Source organism: Amia ocellicauda, chromosome 3 (assembly GCF_036373705.1).
Source record: "Amia ocellicauda isolate fAmiCal2 chromosome 3, fAmiCal2.hap1, whole genome shotgun sequence".
Taxonomy (NCBI): Eukaryota; Metazoa; Chordata; class Actinopteri; order Amiiformes; family Amiidae; genus Amia; species Amia ocellicauda.
Window position 1 is genome coordinate 31,946,284 of NC_089852.1, and position 16,975 is coordinate 31,963,258.

Genomic DNA, 16,975 nt, shown 5'->3' on the forward strand with positions numbered 1-16,975 from the left:
CCTCCTGACCCTGATCCTGAAGGTGACCCAAAATCCCGTGCAAATTGGAGTCCGATTCAGTATTTTTCCCAGTACATTGACGGCAAGGTCTTTGAAGATATTGCAGCATTCACAAATCAAAGGGAGCTAGAGGAGTGTCTTTGAATACAACACCAGAAGAAATTAAGGGCTTCTTTGGTATATCAATCCACATGGCCTGCCTTGGCTATACTAGAATCAAGATGTTTTGGGTCAAAAAAACAGTTCCAATTATTTGCAAGAAAATGACAAGAGATAGGTTCTTCAAGCTGAGAAACTCAATAAAAATTGTCAATGACCTTGATGTGGCAGAAGACACAAAGAAGACAGAAATTCTTTGGAAGGTCAGGTCACTTCTTGAGAGAGTGAAGCAAGGCTGCCTTAGTCTTCCAAAACCAGTAGAGCTCTGAGCAAATTATCCCTTTCACAGGCCACTGTCCAATCCGACAGTTTGTTCCAGGTAAGCCATACCCTACTGGCTTGAAGGTATTTGTCCTTGCTTCTCCAGATGGTCTGATGCTAGACTTTGAAGTATACCAAGGAAAGAATACTTTCAAGGACAAAGGATCAGGCATTGGGGCAGCAGCAGTCCTACGCATGGTTGAATCTGTTCCCAGAGGTACTCAGCTCTTCTTTGATCGGTACTTCACATCTATCATGCTATTGGATGCATTGCTTGCAAGGGGTTTTCCAGCAACTGGAACCATAACAAAGAACAGGGTGCCAAAGACATGTCAGCTACCTGCTGACAAACAATTGCAACGAGATGGAAGAGGAGCATCAATGATAGTGGTCAGAAGAAGTCCTGAGCTGGCTGTCACAAAATGGTTTGACAACAAGCCAGTGCTAATGGCCTCTACCATTCATGCGAAAGAACCTGAAGATGTCTGCACTAGATGGTCCAAGAAAGACAAAGCACACATCCAAGTGAGAAGACCTGCATCAGATAGTATAATAACAACATGGGTGGGGTGGACTTATGTGACCGCATGCTTAGTTTCTACAGAATGTCAAGCAGAAACCAAAAAATGCACAGCACGTGTGATCGGTCACTTCTTTGATGTTGCCATCTCAAACTCCTGGATCCAGTACAAGTCTGACAGCAAAGCCCTGAACCGACCTACAAAGGGCACTCAACAGTACCTGGACTTTAAATTACATCTGGCTGAAGAGTTATTGAATGCAGACCTTGATGACAGTACAAGCGAAGAGAGTGAAGAAGAGTATGAGCCACAAAGGAAAATAAGGATCCCTCAGCCAGAGACATCTTTGCGAAAACATGGAGCCACACACATGCCTGAGATGGTGGATTGCAAATGTGCTAGTAGATGCAGGCATGGGGGCTGTAAAAAAAAGACATACATGAGATGCACCAAATGCAAGATGTTCCTCTGCGTTACCAAAGAGAGAAACTGCTTCCTGGATTTTCACTGCTCAAATAAAACTCAGATGAAACTTAAAAACATCAAAAGAGTCACATGTAAATAGTTTTGGAGAAGTAGTTCTGTACTGAAAAGTAATTAAAAATCAAAATCTATGTTCAACTTTTCCAGTTGTTTTCAAACCGTTCCTGGAGTGCCCCCTGCCCTGCTGGTTTTTGTTCCAACCAAGGTCTTAATTGCTTAATTTAATCTTTAATTGACATAAAAAAGCAATATAGCATTGAATTAAGTAATTAAGACCTTGGTTGGAACAAAAACCAGCAGGCAGGGATACTCCAGGACCGGTTTGAAAACCCCTGATCTAGATTGACCGCTTTCCACATTAAAATCGACCCGTTGTCCATTACATTGGACATGCTGTGAAATAAAAAATAAAAATAATTTTGAAAAAATCTAAATTGTAAGATGTTTTTATAACTCTAAACATGTAGAAAATCACACAAAAAACTAAATTGCAAGACACTTTTTTTTCTCAGTTCTCAGGAGGCTAGGCAAGCCTAGTTTAGCCAGACCACCAGGGGGAGTCAGCGGTTTGTAAGGGAACATTTTGAATTGTCTTTTTCAAGGAATGAGTCCAAGTGGAGCTGAGATAGCAAGGAGATATAGGGAACGTCGTGATGCTGACCCGGACAGAAGAAGAAAGTATCTTGAGAAAGAGAGGGACAAATGGAATAAAGACAGAGAGACTGGAAAGAAGAAGGGCTCAGTGAGAGAGAGAAGAGGGCAAAAAGAAAGAAATGGAAGGAGGCAGCTCAGTGCTGACCTCAGCTCCTCTGTCCATAGAGTCCTGTCTGTACTGTCTGACCCTAAGCCTGATGCTGCACTGATCATCTTACTCTGTCAGAACACAGAGCATGAAGCCTGAGTTCACAGCACTGCTTTTCTACAAGTACCTGTTGTACCCAGGAAGACACTTTGCATTGGCAGCACATGCTTCAGTGCTCTGGGAGTGTTTAAAGCCCAGTGGTGATGGTGCCCAAGAAGGATGGGAGTGTCAGGTTCTGCATCGATTTTCGGAAGGTCAACACTGTCTCTCACTTTGATGCCTACCCCATGCCCAGGATAGATGATCTGCTGGAGAGGCTGGGGAAAGCACACTTCATCTCCATCATTGACCTGTGCAAAGGGTATTGGCAGGTACCGTTATCAGAGGCTGCCAAATCCATCACAGCCTTCAGAGTTCCCTTTGGCCTTTATCAGATCAAGGTCATGCCTTTTGGATTACAAGGAGCTCCAGCCACATTTCAACGGCTGATGAACAACGTCCTACGAGGATGTGAGGGGTATGCAGCAGTATATTTGGATGATATTGTCATCTACAGCGAAACCTGGGAGGACCATCTAGCACACGTACGGTCAGTTCTGGAGAAGATTCATCAAGCCGGATTGACCTTGAGTGCGCACAAGTGCCACTGGGCCTGAGAAGAGACCCAGTACTTGGGGTACACTGTGGGAAAAGGTCATATCCAACCCCAGGTCGACAAGATTGATGCCATCCGGAACAGTCCCAGACCCAGAACCAAGAAGCAAGTCCACTCATTCCTCGGCCTAGTGGGCTGGTACAGACAATTAATTCCTCAAAGTGCTACCATCGCCGCACCACTCACAAATCTGCTTAACAAGAACAGCCATAACCCGGTGAAGTTGGACGAAGAGTGCGAGAAGGCCTTCAACACTCTGAGAACCTACCTGTGTTCCCACCCAGTCCTGAGAAGTCCGGTGTTCAAGGAAAAGATCCTTGTGCAGGTGGATGCGTCTGACATTGGACTGGAGGCAGTCCTGGCACAAGGAGAAAAAGGGCAAGAGCGGCCAGTACTATACCTCAGCCGAAAACTCCTGCCAAGGGAGCAACGATACTCCACTGTCGAGAAGGAGGGACTAGCCATCAAATGGGCACTCGACAGTCTGAAATACTACCTTTTGGGTAGAGAATTTGACCTCGAGACAGACCACAGAGCTCTGACCTGGATTCATCAGATGAAGGACCATAACCTTAGGTTGACCCATGGTATCTGGCTCTGCAGCCCTACAGGTTTAAATTAAGGCATAAACCCAGGAATCAAAATGTGGCTGCTGACTATTTGTCCCGATTCCCATACATGGGCAATCTCAGAGAGGGGAAGGTAATGTGACAAAACGAGTTGTCACAGTTACAACACCAAGTCACTGGGTCTGCAGTTTTGTCTCCGGTCATAATAATCCAGTATGGCAGAGGTCTCTGTTGTTTGTGGATGCTCCGCTTCATGGGTGCATACATGGAGTGGAAAACCCACTAACAAACTTTCCTCTTGCTAACAGCAAGGCAAGAGAAGGTTTTGTTTGCATTTGAAATAACCGCCATTATCAAAGTAAGCGGAGCAGAGCAAATCCGGGTTCTGTTTTACAAGCTGGCTCTGGGTCGAATAAATGTCTTTCATGAGAAGGGGGGAAAATGCCTGTTACATTATTATGTTTAAACTTATTTTTTTTTCATAGGAAACGATCTTATTCATCTCTGTTTTATTGTTATTGGTGGAAAGATTAATGAAGAAGGTATAAACATACCAGATAGATCTACAGTAACAGTGCTATTTGGATGGATGTATTAATTACCTGTACAAGTGATAGTTGGTTTGAGCAGTGGGTGAGGCCTAATGGATAAATGGAGCCTCTTGACTACAGCAAGGGAGAGAGTAGTAGGAATGTTTTGGAGAGAGGAGGTAGAGCGATATTTAGAAGGATAAGTTATTGTAGTGCTGGGAGAGTTTTGTTTGTTGTTTATTTTTTCTTGTTTTTGTGTACTGTTTCCTCTTATTAGTGCATTGCATTGTATTTGTTTGTTTTATTTTATGTTTGTTTTTTTGGTTGGTGAACACGTGCTGTTTTGTTGGATGTTGTAAGTCGCCCTGGATAAGGACGTCTGCCAAGAAATAAAAAAAATATATAATAATAATAATAATAATAATAATAATAATAATAATGTTCACTGTAAATATATATATATATATATATATATACACAATAGTTAGTTATAGTATAGTAAATAAAAAGCAGCATTTTTTTTTTTTTACGCTACTTTTGGACTCCGGACATCCCTGTATTTTTTTTCCTTGGAGAACATGTCGGCCCGTACCCACACAGGTAAACACGCTTGGTGGGGAGTTGTGTGACAGTGAGCCAGAGCCAGGGCCAAGGCCAGTGCTTTGCTACAGTCAGAGACACCCCCCAACTCTCCTAAAATTCCTGAAACTCCTGAAAATCATTTCAGAGCCAGGGCCCTCCAGGTTAGAACATGGAAGTTTAGCTATAGGATTTATTAGAAAGTTTAGATTTATTTGAAGGAAAATTATCAACTGTTTATTTCCACATAAAATGACATATTGATAACTAACTCCCTTAAATCTTACAAAAAATCCTAACAAATATTTTGTGTTTCAGGCAACAGCGTCAAGCGGAAAGTATTCGAAGAAGAGGAAGAGGAAACTGAAAAAACAGATCGAAAAACTGGAGGCACAGCTGGCAAAAGAGACAACTAAAACTGAGAAATATAAGAAGAGGTTCCATAGGGCCAAGAAAAAATGTGCATCCAAATCGCCACATGCAACAGTCAATGCTTTGTTGGGTCAACAAAAAGTGAATTCACCCATCAAAAGAGTTATTTTCCATACATCCTTGATTGATGATATTAGAAAAGAAAATACAAAAATGCAAAAAGAAACAAAGAGAAGCAGTTGATTGCAAAAGTGGTCACTGGAAATATAGTGAAGAGATACAAGCTCCAAAAGTATGTCCTGACTGTTTTTGGCTACTCTAAGAAGAGCGCAAAGTATCATGTGGATCTTAACTACTGTGGGTAGAAGTGTGTCAGGCGAATTGAGATTAAAAAGAAAGTCACATCCTTTTTTCTTCAAGATGATGTCAGTCGAATGACGACCGGCCGCAAACAAACAGTCACATGGTGGACGAAAAAGATGTAGAAGAGGTTGCTTACTGATACAATGAGGAACTTGCATAGGAAGATTCTCTCTAACCACCTTGGCCACATATCATACACCTCCTTCTGCCATCTCAAACCCTTTTGGGTGGTAACCCCTCTTCCTCTGACCGTGACACATGTATATGCAAAAAACATGACAACTTGCATTTTATAGCCAATGCCTTGCAGAACCATGGGTTGCTGTCTTCAAGAAATATTGAGGAAATGTCTGAAGCAACCATGTGCGATCCCCAAATCCAAGGTCTGTGCTTATGGTAAGTGCAGGGATTGCCTCCAAACTTGTCACCCGAGGCTGAAAACTCCTGGGCAAGAGAACATTCTTTTATCTCAGTGGATGACAGAGAAGATCATGAAGGATGATAAAATGTCAACAATCACAGTAAAAAGGAAAATTACAACAACAGAGGAAGACCTAGACACACAATTCCAGGAGAGACTTCTCCATTTTAGACGCCATGTTTTCAACATTAAATGGCAATTTGACGTCTACAGGGAGCTCAGGAGGAAGCTGAAGCGCAACGAGTGCCTCTTGCATGTGGATTTTAGTGAAAATTACTCATGCAAGTACAGTGAAGAAATCCAGTTTGTGCATTTTGGAGGCTCACACCAGCAGGCCAGTCTACACACTGGAGTGCTCTACACTGCAGGTGAACAGGCACTGCACATCTTCTGCTCCATATCACCCTCCAGAAGACACTACTCTGTGGCCATCTGGGCCCACCTTGATCCAATTCTAAAGGTAGTGAGAGAAAGACACCCTCAAGTCAGCATACTTCATTTTCTTAGCAACGGGCCAGCAACGCAGTACCGACAAAAGGGACATTTCTTCTACCTCTCAATGGAACCAAAAGTATGGCTTCAAAGAAATAACGTGGATTATGGACTGTAGCTTTGTCAAATCTGATCCTCTGATGTGTTGTGGTTAAAAGTAAAGTGTATTCATGTTTTTTTTTATTATCTCATTATAGGTACCTGCAATAGCTGCCGTAAAAGGCACTATGAGAATCCATCAAGCCATCAGTTTGACACCAGGCCTGATGAAGTACAGAGACATTTCATGTCTGTGTAAAAGGGGAGGAAGGACTGCTCCTGCTTTAAGCTTCAGGAGGTCACTCTAGCTGATGTTCCTCTTTTATCTGATCAGTCCCTAGCATGTGGAAAGACACCAGATAACCATAGGAGACCAGAAGTTATTGAGTTAAAGCACATTGGAGAGTGGTGCGTCATTAATTACGACAATGAAGGGTACCCAGGTGTCATCATGGATGTGGAAGGGCACAGTGTGAAAGTTAAGTGTTTGCACCGCAATGGCACAAAAAAGTTATTATGGCCAGGTCCCCAAGAGGACATCAGTTGGTACCATGATGGGCAGATACTTTGCCTAATGTCAGAACCACAAGCTCTGAACAGGCGCTCTCTACAGATTGAGCCGTCTGTTTGGAAGTTTGTGGAAGAGCAACTACAGTGATGTAGAAAATGTATTCCTGAAATCATTCTATATATTGCTTAAGGGTTTCCTGTTGTTTAATAAATGATGTGTTCTCTTCTAGTACATCCATTTGTCCACTCTGTCATGCCAAGGTCAACCCAGTCATGTTGTTGTCCACCCTGTCATCTTCATGTTTTATGAAAATAAACAAATTATTTTCAAAAGTTAGCAAAACCTTTTGTGTAATTTCTTTATAAACAAATGAGGGCCAAATAGTATTGTTTGAAAGTTTGACCAGATATCTCTGCTGTTAGATTTTATTTCGAAAAGAAAGTGCAACTATTGCAGATTTTATAGGGAAACAAATATTTTGCAGTAATTTCATTATTATCAAAACACTTTTCCCATTAACTAAAATATATTGTTGAGAAAGGAACTAAATATCTTTCTGAAAATCTACATTTTATAATCACTATGCAATGAAAATGTTTTTTGAATTTGTCCATGACAGGGTGGACATATTTTGCAGTTTGCTCGTATATTGTCTGCTTGCTGGAGCTTGACCAACATGCATTTCTAACAGCCTAAGGTCTATTTAATACAATGAATATGAAGTTAAATGGGAAATCTCAGCTTTTTATTTTGGAAATTGTGAAGTCTCAAAGGCACTTTATGGTGATATTGACCCATATTTAAATAATGATAAAACTAACTTTACGCAATACATTATATAAATCGGTATGCACATATCTTAGAATACATATACAATTATAAAACTAAGAACTAGTTATAAAATTAGCATGAAACTTAAATACTACATATAGTATTATGCAATGTGAAAGCGATTTGAAATGGCTCCGTCTCTATTCCTATTCTCTATTGCAACTTGATCGAAATTGAATTCCAAAGGACAGATAGAAACAGGGCGGCAGACGAGCGCTATAGCAGGTGCAAATCTGCTACTACAATAAATAATGACAATAATATATGAATATATGACTTACAGAAAATCACATTTCAGGAATCAACATGATTATTACTTTCACAATAAGTAATTTGTATTACAAAGCCTAGACTGTCAGCTATATTGTATTCAGTATATCTTACCGCATAAACTGCAGGTTCCGTGGTTGGAGAAGAAAGTGTTTATAACTTATTACTGAGTACACAGCTGAAATGCCGTAGAGGAATTTAATTCAAATATTTAGTGACATATACGAATGGAGAAGGGAGAAATGCACACACATAGACATGATGGTAGACATGAAATGCTTGTTTCAACTGATTTTTGATTTAGATTAAAAAATAAACACTTAGCTTCCCTCACTGCTGCTGGGCTGGAGAACTGACTTCAAATCTTTGATTAATTGACTGACCAACTGTAACATCATGACACACACTGTGATTGGCCTGCTGAGTGTTGTGGACGGGATGCTGGACATTTGAATATATTGCTCCATATTGCTTCATTTATTGTTCTTTTTGTCTGTCATATTTCTTTTTTCCATGACAGCCTACAAAATGTGTACTCTGTAACAAATGCCTTTCTAAAAGTAGCGAAGTACAATACTTCACTCAAAACATACTTAAGTAAAAGTAAAATTTCCAAATTTGAAAAATACTCAAAAAGTACAAGTACACGAGCGACTCAATTACAGGAACGAGAGTAGTTGTTATACGTTACTTTCCACCCCACATTCATGCAGAACTGTTTGCCCAATTTGATATCTTTAATCAACTGTACAATTAGAATGCTCTTTGATATAATGTACAGTCAATATGGTTCAAGGAACATCTCACAGACGCTTCACAATTTCTTGGCAGTAGAATTTCTAGTCATACCTCCTCTTTTAAATTCCCCTCATATACGGCTTGAAGCTGAATAAGATTCAAAGGACAATTATCAAGGTATTCAGCAGAGAAGTACATATTCTTAATTAAGGGACACCAAATATTAAGAAAAAATGAATTTGTAAAACAAAAAATATTGCAAATATTGGAACAATTTTGTATCCTTTGTCTTATTTAATTTGCACTCAGATTTACATCTTTTACATAAATCTGTACATTTATGTGTACTACGTGAAACCTTTTGTTTCCACTGGTGGTTCACAATAAACCTAATAGCTACTATACATAAGGATAATAATAATAACAGAGTACAACCCCAATTCCGATAAAGTTGGGACAGTATGGAAAATGCTAATAAAAACAAAGAGGAGTGATTTGTAAATGTACATTGACTTGTATTTAAACTAAAAATGTGTAAAGACAAGGTGTTTGATGTTTTACCTAATCAACTGCATAGTTTTTTGAGGGTAAACATTTATTTTTGGTGCCTTGTACTTACCTGTATTCTTGCACTTTCTATTTCACTTATGTTGTAAGTCACCCTGGATAAGGGTGTCTGCCAATAAATAATAATAATAATAATAATAATAATAATAATAATAATAATAATAATAATAATAATAGATTAATGGGGGGAAATTCTGCTTGCTAAACTTAACCAACTGGTGCCCACATGCTTAATAAGTGTTATTAAAAGAAAAGGTGATGTTACACAGTGGTAAACAGTCAACTGTCCCAACTTTTTTTGAGTCATCAGATTTGAAATGAGTATGTTTTAAAAAATGAATTAAATTCACAAAATAAAACATCAAATAATGTTGTAGTGTAAGGTACACTTATAAATTTCAATTTAAGAAGTGAATTTATAGTATCACCTTATCACGAATCCTGGAATCTTGTAGAACTCAATTTCTGTAATAATTGGACGCAGACACCAATTCCAAAGATATAAATTGTCAAATTTATTCAAAAACAAAGACTAAATGTAGCACTACACTAATTATACAAAAGGGAAAAACTAATTAAAATTCAACTCTAGATCAACAAATCAAAGACAAATCACTTCCGTGACCAAATCAAAGACCATGAGATCGCATATGATAACACATGAATCGTTAAACAAAAAAGGTTATAAACACATTGACTACAATACCAGTTAGTAAGACGAAGGTGAGTCTCTCATTAGTATTGTTAGTCAGACATTAAATAACTACGCAGGTTAGTATTTATGTCAGGTAACTTCTCGTTATATATATATCAGTCTCATTTACGTTTAGGTGCCGAGAAAGATCCTATCATTACTTGTTACCACAATGTCCCTTAACTGATTATTATTCAATGATTAAGGATAGGCAGGGCCACCTATAATCTGGTGTCTATTAACTTGTGTCAATTTCAGACTAAACAGTTAAACAGGAATGAGAAGATATTTCTCGGCGTTGACAGATTTTATTTCTAAAATTATCAACAAAACAGTTTAATGCAACACACATTTATATTTAAGAAAACTAAATGATATTACACATTCTAGAGTTATGAATCACAGATTAACATTTCTAATTGATTTCTCAAATGTCATGAATCACAAACTCCAAACTGTTAAACTTATCTGAACTTCGTCGCAGAGAGGCCTCTCTGTCTTCGGGCTCGGATAACAGCACACGGCACGAGGTCCGTGTGGTTTGGAACAAAGGCAATCCGGTTCGGCTTTGTCCAAGAACTTCCACTCAGTCGATGCACCTGGAAGTTGGGGTTTCGCGAATGTAGAGTCTTTTCCAAACAGATTTTCCACTGATTTGAAGGCTCCAAGGTTGTGCACAAAATCTTCTTTGTAAGCAGGGTTCCACCGTAGTTACTTGAAGACAAAGTCTTTGAGGAAAGCAGGGCCCTGTTCGTTCCAAGGGTCAAGTTTCTTAAGACTCAAATAGCTATTTAAATGACTGACACTTTCGTATACAGTCGACTTAGTCAATTGTCCAGCTGTAAAACTCCACTGATCAGGTGGGCACAGGTGGGGATGCGCAGTCTGTAAAGTTCTTTATTTAATAAAGTCCTTTAAAATAATTCTTCGTACGGCTCAATCTCCTTCTCCCAGTTTAACTCTTCTGTTGCTGGCAAAGACTTAGTTGGTTTCTGGTTCTGGTTCTGGCAACAGAGCTACAGGTTGAGCTGTGGCAGCGAGTTTCTGGTTCAGGTGAGAGAGAGAGAGAGAGAGAGAAAGACTGTCCGCTGTTCTTTATAGTCTGTCAGATCAATAGGTGATTGGTTCTTGAATTTTTGAGATTGGATTTCGGTTTCAGTCCCCAGTGTCCTATTGGAGGGGCGCTTGATTTATGACTGATGTCAATCCATGCCATCTTTTGGAAATGCCGGTTGGCCCGGGTTCATAGCTCTATGTCGGGATTTCGGCTCTCGTCCACTTCAAAGAGTTTTTTTATTACCTACAGGCCCCTTTCTCCAGACATCTCATAGCAGGATTCCAAACTATTTGGCCTATTCTCGGTGCCATCCTCCCCAACACTGTCACTTTGATGTAAACCAGTTCCAAGCTGATGAGTTAAGGAAATCTGATAACTTTGGGGGAGAGGTCTTCTTTATATCAGTGCTTTAGCTCAGAGCTAAAATGCTCTTATCAAAATACACCCAACATAATGCTACAATGTGTTAATAATGTGTTTTCAATATAGTACAGGGTGAATTGAATTTTCAAATGACTCTTTTTTTTTTTTTTTTTGCATTTTCCATACTGTCCCAACTTTTTCGGAATTGGGGTTGTATTATGGTCTGTTTGACAGAGGATTTAAAAAGGGATTTACAGCTGTATATATTCAGTTATACTTACTACTGTACTGCTTGATTATATTCACACCTCAGTCAGAACAATAATGTTCTGAAACATTCTTTCATGTCTGTGAGATTTTACTGGTCACTTTCCCATCTCAGAATCCTGATCTGATGTCAAGTAAGCTGCTCTGGATTTGTCCTAGAACTCATAGCACAAACACACATTTCATAGAGGTTACCACTCTGCTGAGGAGGGAATGGTATCATGTCAGATGTTAAAATAAATGTAAAATGTCAGCTGTGTGTTTTAATCATCAGTTTTAATAAAGTACACTTTGATTTCTAAATTTGACTTAAAGGGAAAAATAATCATATTGACAGCAAAGTAAATTTTAACAACATGCACTTTTTATTGTATATAGTTATTTTCCATTACCTTATTACTTAGCAGAACTGTTAGCAGGGTTGGGGATAGGGTCATTAATATATAGATATTGTAACTACACATAATTCAAATATGACTCCTTTCAAGGTGATGCTTGTAGTATTTCACCAGGGACACCTTTGAAATGCTTTCAAAGCAGGGTTACCTTTTGAATCAAGGATACTGCCCAATGGGGGAGGGGATCTATGACATTACTATGTGGCCTCTTTGAAAGAGTTTGTCTAATACCCCATTCACACTGAAACAATTGCTGAATTTTTGTGGCATTTTGTTGCCTGCAAGGTCTGTGTGAATGGGTTACCGCCAGCATTTCGATACCAGCAATTTTCCAGCAAGGGACCTAGTCTAATTACCCGCAATTTTCTGGCAACAGGTCTGTGTGAATGGAGCAGGAAAACGAATGCCAGCAAATGACGCATCACAGACTTTCATTGGCAACGCAGTGCGTCAGCTATCTGAAGTAACCAATCAGAATAGGGGTGCATTTTTGTGTTTTGACCACAATACAACAAGGTTAAGCCACCTTTGAAAAATAACTTGATAAAAAACATGAAATCAGAATGGATTTAATCAGGAGTTTTTGCCACTGATCAACACCAAAAATTTCCATAATGTCAAAATGAAAAATATGATCTGCATTTTTTTCTAAATTAATTACAAATACAAAACAGAAAATAATTGAATACATAAGTAATCACCCCTTCAGTCAATATTTGGTAGAGGCAGCTTTGACAGCAATTACAGCCATGAGTCTATGTGTATAAGTCTCCACTAGCTTTGTACATCTGGACAAAGCAATGTTTGCCCATTCTTCTTTGCACAATTGCTCAAGCTCCAGCAAATTGGATGGGGCCCTTTGGTGAACAGCAATGTTGAACTCTTTCCACATATTCTCAACTGGATTGAAGTCTGGACTTTGACTGGGCCACTCCAGGACATTAACCTTTTTATTTTTAAGCCACTCCAGTGTGGCTTTGGCTGTATGTTTGGGGTCATTGCCCTGCTGGAAGATTAATCTTCTGCCAAGTCCCAGGTCTCTTGCAGACTTCAGCAGGTTTTTTTACAAGATTTCTTTGTACTTCGTTGCATCCATTTTGCATAATGCTGCCACCTCCATGCTTCATGGTAGGGATGGTTCTCAGGATGATGTGCGGTGTTAGGCTTAGTGATAAGGCCAAAAAGCTCTATGTTGGTCTCATCAGACCATAGAATCTTCCTCTACTTGGTCTCAGAGTCTCCCACATGACAAATACACTAATTAGAAGGGGTGTCCACATACTGTTGGCCATGTAGTGTATAAATACTGGACAGTCCACTAAAATACTGTCCGGCTGGCAACCCTAATCGCCACAGACTTTACAATTTTCTACTTTTTAATATTTGAATGGTTAAACAGTTATTTCCATGAAAAAAAAAGGAAACGATTTAAATAATTATCGCATCATAGTTTGCACTGTTTTTAGTGGCTCCAGCTGGAGCTGGTTAAAAGCAGACGGAGCTGGAGCAGTAGTGTGGAGCTGCACTGGAGCCGCTCTGGAGCTGGAGCTGGGGCTGCTGGAGCTGGCCTGGAGCTGGAGCTGAACCTCTGGAGCCACTCCGGAGCCGGAGCCAGCAAACCCGGAGCACTGCCAACCCTATGGTACACTGTGGCAGATGTTAAAGTAAATGTAATTTTTTCAACTCAGCTATGTATTTAAACTCATCAGTTTAAAATAAGTGTAAAATGTATTGTATTGTCACCAAAATAAGCTTGAACTTATTCAGAAGTACAACATGTTATTTTGTTTTTATTTAAAAAAAATACATTTTTCATAACCTTATTTTTAGCACCATAATAATCAGGGCTGGGGGGTATTTTCATCGATGTATAGGCATTATTACTACATACAATACAAAAATAAGGCTCCTTTCAATGTGATAATTGTAATATTTCACCAGGGACAGTACTGCAATAATTTCATTTCAATTTCATTTAAAAATCTCAGATTTATGGGGTATAGCCTTCCTTCAATCATTAAACTGTTGTCCACATTCCACACTGAAGAACCCTTTATAAGGACGAGACGGCAGATCAGGAGTTCAGGTGCAAAAAGGAGTCTTTATTTTGAATACACAAGCAGCTTGGGGAGAACACCTGAGAGTGAAGCAGTCTCACTCTCCACAGATTTTTCAAAGGGTGGCGCTCCAAGCTAAAAATCACAGTGTTATACGAGAGGTGCATAGTGTCCAATCAGTGGAGGGCAGTGTCCCAACCACTCACAAGGGTTAGTTCAGCCTGGTTGCCGCACATGGGCTGTTCTGCCTGGAGAGGAGGTTGTCAGGCAATGTTCTAGGTCATAGTTGTCTCATCTGAAAGGACATTCCTGAGAAAGAGATGTAAGAGACAGTGAGAGACAGGACACTGTTGCCTGCGAAACAGAAACTCCAAGAGAGATAAAGAGAGATACAATTGTGCATACACAGCATATTATATACTTATATTCATATACTAAGCTGTCATACCTTTTATTATATTTAAACCTTTGGCAAGACCTCAGAGTCTTCACACACTCTGCAGAATCTGTTTTTATTCTGTTTGTTTTTATGCTCTTTTTCAAAACACTGACCCAAATGCCAGTCACATGTTAGAACTCCAACACTAGATAGAGGCTTTTGTTTCACAGAGGATTCTTCATTCTGTAGTACCTAATGCAAACCAGCTATCAAACATTGTCTTCTTAACCTGTGATTGGCGGGTGGGTCCAGACCAAACCACTACATATTAAATTACTCAGATTCAAGTTGCTCTCCTATTCTGTACATTTACAGTGATTTTAAGGGTAATTTGAAATACTCAACAGACATATTGTCTCTTTCAAAAACCTGACACTGCTGTACTGACATTTCATACACACACCCTGTGGAAAAGGTACCTAGCTTCTTTTAATAATCTTATTTGTAACATTTTCTACCTCTGGCTAATTAACCCAATATTACAGAGCCACAGTCTCAAAGGTCTGTTTTCAGGCTACAAATTTCAGTAGCCTCCCTCCTGAAGGAGCTCTCTATATAAAGCTTAACACTGAAGTGCAGACTAAGGAACAGGGAATCATTCTCTCTCTGCAGCAACCCTTTCACAGATTAACATCTGTGAATATTTTCATAATCCGTGTCAGTAATGATGAATAAAAACAAAGTAGAGAAGATTTAACTCAAATAGTATGCTTCATTGCAGTGCTTTTTTTATTGTAACTGTATTTTTGTTATTATTTTTCCACTTAATTGATCTTCTACTTATGTTTGAAGGGGCTTATCGGTACTCTATGCTTCTTTAGGTAAAGGTTTATTTGTATATTCCTGACACATCCCTTACTACAATGCAGAACTCGTCCAGTGTTACAGTCTTCACACTCGATGGATTAAATGAGACGGCATCTCATAAATACATTTTTTTTGGTTTTACTCTTCTGGCTTATCTTTTGATATGTCTTTTCAATTTGACACTGATCATTACAGTCATCATTGAGAAAACCCTCCATGAGCCTATGTACATCTTCCTTTGTAACCTGTGTGTCAATGGACTATATGGAACTGCTGGTCTGCATCCTAAACTCCTGGCTGACTTCCTCTCTGACTCTCATGTGATCTCATATGCTGGATGTTTGATTCAAACACATGTGATATACAATTCTCTTATGTGTGAATTTACCATTTTAACACTGATGGCTTATGACAGGTATGTGGCAATATGTAAACCTTTACAGTACCACTCTATCATGACATCTCTAACTATCAGCAAGTTTCTGTTACTATGTTGGATTCTTCCTTCCTGTGAATCAACAATTGCGATATTTTTAACTATCAGACTACCTCTTTGTGGATCTCAAATTGACAAACTATACTGTGATAACTGGTCAATTGTAAAGATGTCTTGTGTAGATACAACTATTAACAACATCTATGGTTACATTTTGATACTTATACATGTTTCTCAAGCGCTTTTTATTGTATATTCTTACATCCACATTGTTAGGGCTTGTGTAAAGTCTAGTGAAGAGATGACTAAATTCATGCAGACCTGTTTGCCCCATTTGATTTCATTAATCGGCTTCACAATCAGCACAGTTTTTGATGTAATGTACAGTCGATATGGGTCAAGGAACATCCCACAGGATCTTCACAATTTCCTGGCAGTGGAATTTCTAGTCATCCCTCCTCTTTTAAATCCTCTTATATATGGCTTGAAACTGAGTCAGATTCACAGGAGAATAATGAGGGTGTTCAGCAGAAAAGTAGATATTCTGAAGTGAGAGACACAAATCTCTAAATTAAACACACACACTTTCTCCATCTTGGCACACTTTCATGTCCTTCTCCTTGACTTTTCCTAACTTATTGAATTTGCTCTCAGAATTAAGTGTATTTTATACAAATATATACATGTATATCCTATGATAGCATTTGCTACTGCAAGAAGGATTTGGACACTGAATTTACACCTGTATACACTTAGCTTGTCCCCTATATGGAACCATTTATTAGTTCTTTAAAGAACTTTAAATTAAAGTTATTCAAAGAACCCTCTACCAATATCAACAATGGATCTTTAAATAACCAATAAGTGCTTTACAGATTCTTACTTTCATCTTCCTATCCAGTTCTTTAGGTAACCCTGATTAAACATTCCCTTCTGATATTTATTTTCTCATAATTAACTTATGTAATTCATGCAAGTATATATATAGATTTTTATGTCCTATTGACATAATGCTGTCCTAGTGCTATCACCTATAGCTTATAAAAATATGTATATTACATACACATTAATACAAAAAAATGCTGTCAGATTTGAATAAGCCTGTAGGCTATGCAACAAAAATCCCTAAGGGGAGGACAAATTCAGGAGTTTACTGTGTGTGTGTGTGTGAGAGAGAGAAAAATATAAAAGTTCAATGCAAAGTTCTTTATTAAAACTTTCTAAAATGCCATTTTACATTTTTAAAATGCAAACTTTTGTATATTACACTACACCTCTATAATATATAGATTAA

General features: G+C 38.7%; 1 protein-coding gene across 1 annotated transcript; it reads left to right on the forward strand.

Annotated features, from left to right (window-relative positions):
• Positions 1-15,301: 15,301 nt before the first annotated feature.
• Positions 15,302-16,234, forward strand: LOC136747312 (olfactory receptor 52J3-like). Its single transcript, XM_066700250.1, has one exon. It carries the CDS (start codon positions 15,302-15,304, stop codon positions 16,232-16,234), a length of 933 nt encoding a protein of 310 aa, XP_066556347.1.
• The last annotated feature ends 741 nt before the right edge of the window (positions 16,235-16,975 follow it).

Coding starts and splice junctions, on each gene's coding strand:
- LOC136747312 (XM_066700250.1), top strand. CDS start 15,302: ATGCAGAACTCGTCCAGTGTTACAGTCTTCACACTCGATGGATTAAAT.